This window comes from Zophobas morio, unplaced genomic scaffold (genome assembly GCF_036711695.1).
Source record: "Zophobas morio isolate AGI-343-1 ecotype UQ-CSIRO unplaced genomic scaffold, CSIRO_AGI_Zmor_V1 ptg000228l, whole genome shotgun sequence".
In the NCBI taxonomy this organism is placed as follows: domain Eukaryota; kingdom Metazoa; phylum Arthropoda; class Insecta; order Coleoptera; family Tenebrionidae; genus Zophobas; species Zophobas morio.
The window spans coordinates 245,839-260,537 of NW_026972332.1; the positions used below are offsets into that span (position 1 = coordinate 245,839).

At 24.1% G+C, this 14,699-nt stretch overlaps 2 protein-coding genes across 2 annotated transcripts; one reads left to right on the top strand and one right to left on the bottom strand.

The window, feature by feature from the left end:
* Positions 1-1,021: 1,021 nt before the first annotated feature.
* On the top strand, positions 1,022-9,775 carry LOC135146442 (eukaryotic translation initiation factor 3 subunit C-like). The gene is made up of 16 exons (XM_064078599.1): positions 1,022-1,056; positions 1,308-1,554; positions 1,994-2,114; positions 2,697-2,813; positions 4,146-4,323; positions 4,849-5,007; positions 6,610-6,658; positions 6,762-6,873; positions 7,538-7,634; positions 7,825-7,924; positions 8,429-8,583; positions 8,757-8,901; positions 8,957-9,065; positions 9,127-9,352; positions 9,400-9,512; positions 9,571-9,775. Exons 2-16 carry the CDS (start codon positions 1,365-1,367, stop codon positions 9,773-9,775), a joined length of 2,076 nt encoding a protein of 691 aa, XP_063934669.1. The 5' UTR covers positions 1,022-1,056; positions 1,308-1,364.
* A 23-nt stretch (positions 9,776-9,798) lies between these two features.
* LOC135146464 (polynucleotide 5'-hydroxyl-kinase NOL9-like) lies at positions 9,799-14,357 on the bottom strand. The gene is made up of 12 exons (XM_064078615.1): positions 14,299-14,357; positions 12,435-12,525; positions 12,307-12,369; positions 12,046-12,117; positions 11,203-11,339; positions 10,866-10,944; positions 10,660-10,809; positions 10,441-10,570; positions 10,321-10,386; positions 10,231-10,267; positions 10,044-10,174; positions 9,799-9,983 (listed from the first exon to the last, which is right to left on the bottom strand). The coding sequence occupies exons 1-12, from the start codon at positions 14,345-14,347 to the stop codon at positions 9,840-9,842; spliced, it is 1,149 nt and encodes a 382-aa protein (XP_063934685.1). The 5' UTR covers positions 14,348-14,357; the 3' UTR covers positions 9,799-9,839.
* Between the last annotated feature and the right edge of the window lie 342 nt (positions 14,358-14,699).

The following is a 14,699-nucleotide window of genomic DNA, read 5'->3' on the forward strand; positions in this document are numbered from 1 at the left end:
TAAAATTAAAGGTAGAATCCTTATTAACCCCTCTGAGAAGGAATGCTACATTAGTAAAAGTAATCAAACAATCCTTAATTTCAGCTTTATTAACTCAGAAAATTTTTAGGAGCAACTGAAAAGTTTATTAATATACTTATTGATCATTAAACTCACTTTAATTTTATAAAAGGTTTAATAAGAAGGATGCTCTTGTTATAAGTATATATATATAAATCTTGTACTACAAAATTTATTTTTATTACAAAATTTTCTAATAAAGAAAGCTCTCTTCTATTGTTTTAAGTATAAAATTAACTCTTACCCTAAATTATTTTTATCGTTGTTTTCAACTTAATTGCTAATATACCCAAAAACATTGTGGAGGGTGGAGGGGGCACTCCTCCTAGTAAAGCGCGTGGGCGGAATGTTGCGCTCTACTCTGCTCTCGCATACTTTTGTTTACTGTTACTTCTGAATAATACAATTTAAAAATGTCGGGATTCTGGAGGACTGGAGAGTCCAGTTCTGAATATTCTGGTTCTGAAAGCGCTGAAGAAGTAGTTACTAGTCATGTGGCGTAATAATTTATATTTAAATTTTAATATTAACTCGTTTTATAATTTATATTATTGTTTATATTAGAGCTCGTAATTTTTTTCTTGGTGGGAGCGAGTCTAGTAGCTCAGAAGGGGGGCGTGTAGTTAAAACTAAGGAAGCAAGTCGTTTTGATGAATTGAAAGAAGTAATTGTAAAAATGAATGAAGCCGTTGAATTAGATGATCATATACTTTTACTGAAAGGTTAGTAATACACACTGCTACTACATTTTATATAATATAGTGTTTTTACACAAACAAAAGCTTTATTCAAGTTATATATAACTTTCTTATCACTTTTACTTTAGAATATGAAAACTTATTAAAAATTCTAACAAAGGCGAAGACATATATTGAAGTTTTTTATGAGAAAACTGGAAAGTATCCTGTTTTTTTAATACGCGCTTTGGTTAATGTTACTGATTATGTGGAAGAAACTTTTTTGAAAAAAAAAGATCTTAACAAACTGAGCGCCAAGGTTTTTTAAGTATTATATTTTGATAAACTGATTAATAAACACTAGTAAATCTATTTGTATTGCTTATTACTATCTTTTGCAATATTATAAACTATATTTTGATAATATTTCTAGTTATCTTTTCCAAATTTTTCTCTTGAACTTTTATTTTATATTTTAAGTTTTCAATTCTTTTTTTAGTTACAGAATTCATACCCATTTTTTTTTTTGGGTTTTTATTACTGTTATCTTAATTTTAAACCAATTTTAAGGCTATTACGGCGTTAAAGACTAAATTAAAAAAAAACAATACACTTTATGAAATTGCAATGAACGAATATAGGAAAGAACCTTACGAAGAAGATGAAGAAGATGAGTTGGATTATAACGAAAGTAACTTAAAAGATGATGAAAATGAAAAAGGTGATGATCCGGAATTTAAAAAGACCAGAAATAAGAAAGTTGCCATTAATTTAACTGCTGTTCTTGAAAAGAAACCACTCGAAATTTTCCCAAAAGGTGAAACTTTGCTATATATTATTATATAAACTTATACAACTTTGAATTTATATATTTCTTATAGACGTAGTTTATATATTTTGTTTCCTTTTTAGTTTGAGGTTATTTATTAGAGATTACTTAGTTTTATATTATTAAATTATATCCTTTTGTTTAGTTTTTTTATATTCAGTCGTTATATCCTTACTGTTTAGAAATATATAAGACTTTTATCTCTTTTTAGTAAATATTAAAAGTAGAGAAACTTTTTTAATAAGATTATTTTTAATTATTGTTTTATTATTTTTCATTTTAAATCTATAATTTTTTATTTTTTCGTGCTTAAGTTTATTCACTTTTTTAAAAACTTTATGATTATTTAGTTATTTTAATTTAATCGAATTATTTTAAGTCAGATTTTAATTTTTAAACTTTTATAAAATTTCATACTTTTTTTAAGGAACCAAAATCACTGCGCAAGTTGTACTTGCGAAATTGCGGGAGTTAGCTCGTCAACGTGGCAAAAAACTCACAATTTTTGTTGAAGTGATGGACCAATTGAATCAACTTAAAAAAATTATGTTCGTTTTTTTACTGTATTTATCACTCTCGATTGGTTGAGTCTTTTAAATTTTATCTAGTTTATAATTTCTGAATTCTTGTGAATTGCATTAATCTTTATTTGATTATTATTTTTGTATCATTATAATATATAACTTTTATTATTTATTTTTTCTGTATTTCTTATATAATTTTAATTATTTCCTAAAGAAACTTTACAATATTCTTTTTTCTTACTGTATTTATTACTTTTCATTGATCAACTCTTTTAAAATTTTATCTAATTATTACTGAAATTTTGGGCATTGTAGTAAGTAATATTTATGAATATTATTTTTTAGTATATTATAAAATTTATTATTATTAATATAAACAACAATTTTTTATACCTAATTTAAAAAAAATTTACACTACAGGTTCTTTACTTTATGTTTCATTTTTGATTGGAGCAGTCTATTAAATATTTAATTCTTGTGAATTATAGTAATTTTACTGAATATTAATTTTAAAATATTTCACAAAGTATTTTATTAATATAGACAACTTTTATCTATTATTTTATACTTACAAATATTTTTTGTAAAAAATGTCACTATTTTTAGTTCGGAGCATCAACTTGGAAGTGGATTGGAAGTAAAATTGACTTGTCTTCTTATTTTATACCGCTCAGATAATTTTGTGCGGGGGACCAATTATATTGCTGCTTCTGAGTGGCTAGAGTACATGATTATTAACTTTTTTTACTTATTATTACTATAATTTTTATGTACAGTTGAGTATATTTTTTTATATATTTAATATGTTAATATTTATTTGCATATTTATTATTTTTATTTATTATTATCAAATAAATATATTTTTGTATACTTAGTATTTATTTGTAAATAATAATTACTTTTTATTTATTGACACAATTTCTTTTATGTTTATATATAAGCTTTATATGAATATTTTATAGCTTTTTTAGTATATTTTTTATATTATTTTTATTTATTTATTAATAATAACTGCAGTATTTTCCCAATTTTATATTTTTGTTTTTTTAAATAGTGAACATCCCTTATATTATAAATTTTATTATTTTAATATTTATTTTTTTGGGCACGTTAATAACATATGTTATATCGTATTGATTCCGGCTATTTTCATTTTTAAATCATGCTAAAGAGATTCTTTCATTAAGTTTGTAAATGTTACAGTGAATCGGATTCGTTACTGTGATTTTTAAAGAATTTTTATTGGTATATAGCAGTCTTTAAATTTTTTTACTTAGTATCTATAATTAATATTATTCGATAATTCGTTTGCGTTTTAGTTACAAATTTAATTAAATATCTTTCAGTCAAAAAGTGTTTTTCTATAGTTTAAGTAATATTCGAGCAGCGGCTCTTTTCTGTCTTTAAACGGGCGTCTGCTTGTTTAATTAGTTAGTTTGGACAGCTGGAGGTCCGGAATTTCACGTGGTTAAACTGTATCATAAACCATGCTTAAAGTTGCTTTGGTAGAGCACGTGCCCGCTCTTGTCACATGACTTTTCTTTCTTGAAATTTTTTAGTGTGTCGTAGAGCCTTCAGCGATTACGAGTTTTTTATGAACAGCACACGGACTGTTTTTTTGAGCAAAGCCAATAGGTGTATGTATGGTTTTTAGAGGCTTGTCATTTCTGACTTTCATTGCTTAAACTTTTATTTATAAAATTATAAAAGAATTAATTGACGAATTAAACTTTCAAAAAAGTGTAAGTTTTTACCCGCCAAAACAGATGGCCATATGTGATTGTTTGAAATACACTTTAATAATCAATTGATTCGTTCCTGTTATACTTCATGCCAACTAGTGATACAATGAGACTTTTTTGGAATTGTTAACATTTGCTTTATAATATTAAAGTGTTAATAATTTTTATTAATATTCCAAATTTTTCAGTTTTAATTGTATCTAGTGATTTTTATATATATAAATTGTGCGCCAGTTTTTTATTGATATTTGACTTTATAATAAAGGTATATATTCATTAAAAAAAACATTGTTGTTTTCATTATTATTTAAAGAGTTGTTCAAGATGTGGAACGTCTTTTAACGTTTACTGATTCCGTGAATATTTATCCACGGTTGACTGAGGAAGAAGAAGTCGTAGAATTAACTTCCGAGCAACAAACATATAAAGTAAACGGCGATATTCTTTCGTACATAGAAAAGTTGGACGACCTTCTCATTCGTCACTTACAAGTAAACGTCATTATTAAAAACATTATTATTGTAAAGTTAACAAATATAATATATATAAACTTCACTTTTATTGTGAATATTACATTCATTATTAATTATTACAATATATTTATCATTATTTACTGTTTTCATTATATTTCTAACAAGTTATTTTAATATTATAATAAAATATACTTATTCGGTATTTTTTATATAATTGAGAGTTTCTTATTATTTTTAAGTTTTTGAAACACGTGAGTCTTATTTCATTAGTTATTTTTATATATTATAAAAGTAAACGATATTTTTATTACTCTTTTACATTTTAACAAGAGAAAGTACCAGTTATATAATTTTAAAGTTTTTAATATTTATAAAATAATGTTACTTTTTATATTAATTATAATTTAAAGAAATTTATAATATTATTATAACCACTTTTATATTATTTTATTTTTAATATATATTAGTTACCTTGCTTATAATGATAATAACTAATAATATAATAATAAGAGTAATGATAATAATAATAACTAAATATTATAGGCTGCCGACCCACATACGACCGAATACGTGGCACTCTTGAAGAACGAGAACGTGTTATATAAATTGCTCTTGGACAGCCGGACGTTTGTTGAGTCTTTTCACAATGAAAACTATAACTGTAGGCTTTACAGTTTGCTTCTTTCTCATGTTTATTATAAAGTAAAAGCTTTTTTTAGTTAGAATTATATTTTTTATTATATTTGTTTTATTTTTTTTAAGCTTCATTGTTTTTGTTGTATTTTATTTATCATTTTTATTAAAACTTAAGACTTTCTATATTTTCCAAATGTATATATTTTTGCTTATTATTTTTTTTTGTTTTACTTTTTACTATTATAATCTATAATTGTTATATTTTTCTATTTGTTATGAAATAAAAAACTTTATTTAATAATAATTATTTTTAAATTTAATAATTTTATATAATTATGACTTGAATTTTTATTTTATTAATTAAGTATTCTCTTTTGCTTGTAAAAATTTTATATTTACATATAATTGTTTATTTTTTTATTTAATTATTTAAAGATTTATTAGTAAAATAATTTATTTATAAATAAATTTATTTACTTTTCATTTATTGTTAATAGAAAAATATAAAAAAAGTTTAATAAATAAAGAGAAAATAATATAAGAGAAAGCAAAATTTTCTCTATAAAGAAATAAATAAATATATATTTAACTATGAATAATAACTAAATTAAAAATTTTTAGCATTTATTGAAATTTTACTTTCTATTATTAGTTTTGTTTTACTTATTATTATATAAATCAACTGGCTTTTATATATATTTTTTAATTTCTGTATTTATAATTTTTCTATTTTTAATTTTTTACTTAAAGTCATGCAAGACGATTAACTTTTTAAAATTTTATAAATAATTCTTTTACTTACAAGTAAGTTATGTATATTTTTTTATATTATATAAATATATCAAGTGGAGCGACTAACTTTTGTTATTTTTTTAAAACCTTATATAATAAAAAGATAATAATAAATATTTTATTAACTTTTAAATTTTGTATATATAAATATATATAATTATTATTATATATAAAATATATATATCATAACATATTTTTATATTTTATTATTCTTTATTATCACTATTTTTATAGGATTATTATTTATTATTATATATTCTAATATCTTTATTTTCTTCCAAAAATACCTATATAAATATTATTATTTACTTTCATTATTACTATTAATATTTTTTATTTTCAAACTAAGAAAAGTAACTAACTCACTTATTTATTAAAAATTTATTATTGTTCTTTATTTTATTTCTATTTATTTATTTATATTTCTACTGTTTAATACTATTTTTAATTTTATATAAAAAATAAATTTTTTATATTACTTATACTATTATTTTTTTATTTACTATAATTGTTTTATTTTTTTTTGCTATATAATTATATTATTAACAATAATAGTGTTACTTTTTCTTTTTAAGTATATTTTATATAGTAAAACTACTTTATTAAACAACTTCAACGTTTATATTGTACAATGCAATCTTTTATTTTTATTATTTTTTTTAATCATTTATATTTTTATATAAAATTTGCAACTGTTTTTTTTATTATCTATATTATTATATATTAATTATGATTTATAATATTATTAAAATAAGTTTTGTATATTCGTATATTTATATTTTATCTTCAAGTTTTTTTTTTTTAAGTTTTTAAAAAAAATTATTTTTCATAATCTTTTATATTTATTAAAAATTTATTACTGTTATCTTTAAATAGAAACTGAATATATTAAAGAAAGTTGATGAGCTGATTGGTGTCCCACACGGTTATAAATAATGAATATTTATTATTTTATTGCATATTTGTGATAATTTTTTTTTATTATTCTTTTATTATTTATAATTATAATTATTATATACTTTTATTAGATCCAGAATTTCTTAAAAAACTTTGCAACTACTTATACGCACACAGTTCGATTGGTCCTTTGCGTGCACGTGCTATTCTCTGCCACATTTACTTTTTATCTCTTCACGACCAGTAAGTTTTATGATTTGTATTGTTTACTATTATATTTATATACTTTTATTCTTTATATTATTTCACAACTTGCATAAAAGTTATATTAAAATATAAATAAATGAAAGTATTCGTTATTATTATTATATTATCATTAAAATGTAGTGAAGTTGAAATTATTATTATTTTTCTTTACTATTATAATACATTTTAATTTTTTTTATTATATTTACTTTTATAGTTCTTATAAATATATTTATAATTTTTAAAAATTATTTTTTTATAACTTTTATATAATTTTTGATTGCTTACAAGTTTCTATAAAAATGATAAAAAATAGCAACTGTACTTATTTTTTTTAATAAAGTAGGTATCCATACTTCATATTTATCCCGTCCAGTCTTATACATAACAATTATATAATAAATTTAAGGGATTTTTAGTTCATATTATATTTATTATTCTTTTTTATTAATGCTTGTATATTGAATCTTATATATTGTAATTTTTTTTAGGAAAATATATTTTTATTTTTATTATAAAAATCTAAATAGACAACAATTATAATATTTAATAGAAGGTTTTTATATAGTGAAGATTTTTATTATTATTATTATACAACTTTTATAAGCTTGTAAGGATAATTTTGTTTTATGCTCAACCATTCATTATATTATTTGCAAAGCTGGCAGGAGGCACGTGACTTGTTGCTCATGTCTCATTTGCAGGACTCCATTCATCTCGCCGATGTGGACACGCAGATTTTATATAATCGCGTTTTGGTATTCAGTAAAACTTTTTATTCTTAGAAGTTTTACTTATTTATAAACTTGTACATATTTTTATTTACATTAGAATTTTTTTCTATTTTATAAGTTTTATATTTTATTATTCATAAATGCTTCACTATGTTTATAATTATTAATTAGAAAACAATGTATATTTTTTATTATCATTATTATTGTTTTTGAGGCTCAACTCGGCTTGTGCGCATTTCGTTGCGGCAAAATTGTTGAGGCGCACTCGTGCTTGTACGACCTCACTTCCAGCGGCCGAGCTAAAGATTTACTCGGTTCGATATTATTTGTTTTTTTAGTACTGTACAATCAATTTTTTATTTTATTTTTTATGTGTTTTGATTGGCGCATTATTTATATATTTGTAAAACTGTGATTTTCTGATGCTGAATTTTTTGGGTTTCATTTTTTATACATTTTACTTTAAAAAAATTATTGTAAATATAACTGGTGTTTTACGAATAGTTAATCTTCTAACTAATTTTTTATTTGCTAAAGTTTTTCATATATAATTATGCTTCGTTGCTTTTATTAAAATTACTATTTTTCTATTTTTATTAATGCAGTTCATGTATTATTAAACTTCATGCGCCAATTTATCTTGTAAATATTCATAAAAACATTTTTACTGATTTCGCATAATAGAATTCCAATTTTTAACGTACAATTTTTATAAATAATTTTTTTATGAAAAAGTTTTCAGTTATATTTTTTACAATATATGGTTTACGCTTTTTTTACTCAAAAAACTCTACACAATTTTTTCATTTTTTTTGTAGCTCAGGGATTCACCAATCAACGGCACAGCATGCGAACTCCGGAACAGCAGGCGGCCGAGAAGTCCCGCCAAGTGCCCTTCCACTTGCATATTAACTTGGAACTTGTTGAGTGTGTTTGCTTGTCTTGCGCGATGCTATTAGAGATCCCAAATATCGTTCCTTATTTATATTTAAATTCATATAAAAATGTTCTTTTTCTTCACTACAAATTTTAAAAAAAGTTTTCTATATTTCATTATTTTGGTTAATAAACTTTGTTATGTTATAAATATTTTTTTAATGAAGTATAAATTATGCAATTTTTTATTTTTTTAATAAAACTTTAAAGGCGGCCAATCCGTATGACAATAAAAGACGAGTCATCTCAAAGCAGTTTCGAAGACTTCTCGAGCACAACAACCGTTTGCCCTTCAGCGGCCCGCCAGAGAACACGCGCGAGCACATTGTAGCTGCGGCCAAGTGTCTTTCCCATGGTGTTTCTGCTATTATTATATTTATTACATTCATTATAATTATTGTTATTATTAGGTAACTGGAAGGGAGCATGTGATCTCTTGTTTAATATAAAAGTGTGGCCGCTTTTGGCAAGTTTAGACAAAGTTAAAGAGATCCTCGAGGCCAAAGTCAAGGAGGAGGGGTGACTTTTTCCTTATCGCTATACCACATGAACTTTACTATTCCTTACTATTTTTGCACAGTTTAAAAACGTATCTCTTTACGTACGGCCCCATGTATGACTCCTTACGATTGGACGAACTAAGTGGAATGTTTGAACTCAACTCCAAACACGTAAGGAACCTCGTGACTAGACTAATGATTCGTGGGGAGCTACGAGCCTCATGGGATCAAGAGCGTGACTGCATCGTCATGCACAAGAACGAGCCAACCAGGCTGCAGCACCTGGCTAAGCAGCTGGCGGATAAGGTCGGATCCTCTTATTATTTCTTTTCGCTCACTTTTATATAAAAAAGGGCGCCGTCCTCGTGGAAAATAATGAGCGCTTCTTGGATATGTTGACGGGCGTTTATGGCTACCGGGACAACATTCGCGGGCGAGTCGGTCCACATGATTCTCAGGTCACGAGGTTTGCTTTGTACTATTCAGCCGAATTGCCCCACCTTTTTTATTACTATATTTTACAGGCGATACCCACTAAGAGGTGAAGGCCACGGCGGACGCGGAGCACGAGGGATTCAGGGTTCTTCCGTGGGTGGAGGAAGAGGCGGACGAGGATGGGCGTGGGGTAAAGGTGGTGGCTTGGACGCGCCAGTGGAAAGTTTTAGCGGCGGCGGGAGATTTGACTCGCGCTTCATGCAAAATAAAAGCACATTGGCTGGGCAGCTGTAGAGAGTAACCCAACATTAAATTCATTCGTGGAGTTTTTATGTTTATTTTCCAATAAGTGAGGGTTTCAGCGACTCCGCATAAGACGTTTTCGTTTTACAAGACGATTAACTTTCTTGCCAGAGCCCATAATGTGGCGGTTAACACTCCGCCTGCCTTTGCTTCCTGAATAAACGGGCTGCTGGGTGTAAGGCACATGGCCATACGCTCCCTAATAGACATAAAAAATATATTTACGTGATCATGCAGACGCATTGGAAGGCCAAGTCACCTGCGTCCTCATGACAATGGGTATCTCAATGACGCCCTTTTGTAGCACATTTACCCGTTCCAATTCGCGAGCATCCAATGGTGTGTTGATATATAGCTTACGATTGCCAACGTCTACGGCCCTGACAATGGCTGCACAATGCTTAAAAAATATCGACCAAATAAAATAAAACGGTTGCAAATAATACCTAAACCGAGACACTCAAGTGGTCTTTTTGGCCCTGGCTTAAGGAGTAAACAGTAGATAAACTAATAAGAAGGAAAATTATGAAAGTTACTTTATCAGCAACGCAAAGACCCACAAAGTTTCCATTGATAGCACAAAGATGTTGAGTTTTAGCAACCTGATTATTATTATTATTATGATTATGATTATTATGTAAATAAACAAAACCTACAACGTCATACAAAAGCTCCACTTGTACGTCATCCAAAGAAACTTCATAAGGAGCCTGAAAACAAATGGGAGTGCAACATGCGAAATAAACGGCCAATGACATTAGCCGATGAAACGATGCCTTGTATTTCCTGTGAATATTTTTAAAATACAGAAAAATACAACTTCCCACCAACTTTTGCACTATTTTATAAACTTTAAATATCAAATTGTAGACTACAATGTTTTGGACTTTCGTTTTCTTTTATAGCCTTCTACAGCGTGAATATTGGTAACAGTTACTTTGCTGAAACTTCGTTTACGCTCCTTAACGACGCCAAAATAATCTGCTTTGGCGTTTAATAGAGTACTAAACTTCTCTGTGAATTCTCTTTTAGTAATTTTTAATGAAAACTCGAAACTTTTAATAGTATATATAAAAAATACTTTTCAGTAATAGCCAGCAGTACAATGTCGCTGGGGTTTACTATTGTACAAATACACTCGATTATCATGAGTCCAAGCCCTTTAATAATAATAATGTTAATATCAGTGAAACTTTTATTAAAAAAAATTTAAAGCTAAATTTTACATCTAGTGAAAATCCTTAAACCTTTTTAAAACTTTATTTAATATTTACACCGCATTATAATAAACCGCACATTTAAAAAATTAAGCTGTTAATAATAATAATAATAATAATAATAATAATAATAATAATAATAATAATAATAATAATAATAATAATAATAATAATAATAATAATAATAATAATAATACTTACCTACCAGCCAACCGTGTGTATTAACTATCAAAGGGAAGTTACTATACTTTCCGTTGTATAACTGGTAAAGCTCTTTTATGCAAAGCAGGTAATAATGCGGGTCCCTCTGACACGTGGTGTCTCCAATAAAATAGGCTCTTCGTCAAAAAGTGTTAAAAGGTGATACAAAAAATAGTTAGTTTATAATAATAATAATAATAATAAAAAGTAAAAAATTATACTTGAAGATTTGATATAAATGAATATATAATAATTATAAATATATAGGAAATTCTCTATATAAAAAAAGAGGCTTTATAATAACTTTGTATGTACTTTTCTTACTTAGGTTAAAAATAGAAGACTGGTCCTCACCATAAAGGAAGCTTATTAGAAAAAAATACTTTTAGCTACTAAAAATTAAAACTTTCGAAATATCAATATAATCAGTGACTACACGTGGCAGGCAGTTTCGCATCATTATAGGAACATATAAAATATAGGCACGCATGGGACTTTAACGTACTTAACTGGACTGCTCTATTATACAAAAGTATAAGTATTGGTAGATGTATGCTGAGCGTTTTAATGATTGGCTGGACCCAAAATGAGCAAAAATAAAGGGCCATTAATTATTATAATGACCCAAAAAACGAGTTTTTGGTATAGATTATACATCTCCGAGAATAACTTTAAAAAAAATGGCTTTACCCTAGAAGCGCACGTGTTTTAACACGTGGTAATATCAAAATTATGGCGAGCATGTGATAATACTAAAAAAACGCACCTCTTTATCTTAAAGTAAAAGCTACTTTCAATCAAATATTTTCATAAAAAAATAAATATTAAAAGTAATAATGAAACTTTTCAGGTTTTTGTAGGTGGCAACAAGGAGTTCCAAATATGGGTACGCTTCTTTTCGTTAGACTCAAAAATCTAATGAATAGCAAACAATATGTAAATAAAAATAGACTATTATAATAATAATTAAGATAGTAATAATTATAACTATTAATTCGAAACAGAGTAAAAAGTACTCAGATAAAATTTCATTATAATAAATAATATAAACTTCATAATTAAACTATATATATGCACTAAAAATAATGAAGAAAAAACACGTGCCCCGGCGGCATAAATTCGCTTTGACCCAAGTCGCAGTCTAAATACATCACGGCTTGGTGGGACCTAAAAATATTAATAGAAATAATAATAACAATACCAATAATAATATTTCATAATAATGGCACAACCTTAACATCCGATTCACAAAAAATCTTGAAAACGTACTTTTTCCAGAATTCCTAGCGCCAAGCAATAAGACGATTGGTGGGCAAGAATCATCTACAAAAAGTCAAAAAAAAATATTTAAGAAAATTAGGCTTAAAATATAATACTAAATATAATAATTCTCATTGCACTAATAACAGAGATAACATATGTTTTTACGATATAAAACTTTATAATTGTAGGAATAGCATTTAAATTTCAATAAAAATATATATAAAAACCATTAAGTAAAACTTTAATATTATATAAATATAATAATAAAAGTAAAACAAATATTTGTTAAATAAGTTTTCTATATAAAAACAATAAAAAAAACTTTTTATAAAGGCAGTTGACCTTTTTTTAATAAAAACTTAAAATATATATATAAAAGTAAACATAAAATTATATAAAATAATAAAAAAAATAAAAAAGTTACATACAATAATATAAAAAAGAAAAATATTAACAAAAGAATTATATATAAATATCTTAAATCATAAAGAAAAGCTACATAGTATAATATAAGAAATATTAACAATAAAGCTTTGTGTTTTTCAGTAATAAACATAACACCCAATTTATATAATGCAATACTTAAAAAATATATATATAAATAAAGAAAAGTAAAACAATCAAGAATAAAACTTTTGAAAACTTTAAAAAACTATTATGAAATTATTCATTTCTGTAATATTAAAGTAAATATATAATAAAACAGAATAAAAATAATATTTATTAAGTTATAATATATTTTTTATCATTTTTTTAATACTGAAAGTAAATATAAACTATATAGTAAACAAAATAAAAAACTTTAAAAACTTTATAACAAATATTTTTTTTCTTTTATTTTTTAATAAGGAAAAAAAATAATATAATAAACAAAATAAATTATAATTAAAATAAATCTTTAAAACTTTTATAATAAATGTTATTCCTTTATTTTTTCATAAGTATAAATTATAACATAATAAACTATAAATAAAACGAAAATTAATTATAATTATTATAAAACGTTAATAACTTTATATAAACTATTAAACAAAAAATAAAAATATTATAAAATATAATAAACAATAAAACTTTTAGAACTTTATAAATAAAAATTTTTCTTTTATTTTTTTACAATTAAAAATAAATAAAATAAAAAATAATATTTTAAAAATAAAACTTAAATAACTTCAATAACGTAATAATGTTACTAGAAATATCATAACTTTACTTTTCTATTATAATTTATTATTAAAAATATTATTTATTATAATTTTTTTTGGTTTCATTAATAATTATTATTTCTCTATTGTTTGCATTTTTTTTAATTTTTAATTTTTTTATTATCATCAACTTTTCAAATTTTTCTTTAATAAATATTTTTTTTACTATTTTATATTTTATTTTATTTTCCTTAATAATTAAATAATATATATATTCCCTACTAATTATGATAATTTACTTTTCTGTTTTAATATTCCTATTAAATTTAATTTCTTAGTATATTATATGAATTTTCTTTTATATCTTAGTATAGGTTTTTACATATTATTATATATTATATATTATATTTTTCTTTTAGCTCATTATTATTTATAGCGATTACTCAACTTTTTTTGCTTTATCCAAATTTTGAATTGATTATTACAAATTATTATTTACTTGTGATTACTTCTTCTATATTAGAAATCATTTTGTATATATTTTTTTATAATTTTAATTTTTCATATATTGTTTTAATATTAACTATATTTAATAAAATAAGACCTATTATAATATAATAAAAAAACTGAATTATTATTTATTATTATTATAATTACTTTATAAATATATTATCAATACAAAACGGCTAACTTGGAGGAGTCCGAAGATTTTCGATCACAGCCTCCTGTTGATTAGTCATAATATTAGGAGGAAGCTCTACAATTGGTGGGACCTAAAAATAGTTTTATTTTTTTAAAAAATTAAAATGTAAAGTTACATTAGAATCAACTAAAAAAAGTAATACGACTTACAACAAATAAAAAATTTTTTATATTCATAAAAAAATATGAAATATTTAAATTTTTCTTTGAAAAACTTTCATATATTACACAATATTTTTATGCATATAATATAAATAAATAGCAAAATATATATTAAAATCTTATAAAACGAGTAATTGCAAGCATTAAAAGTAAAGTAATAAGTTATCTTAATAAAAATGTTATATTAATAATAACAGATCTTAAAAGAAATAATAATTAATATAAAGT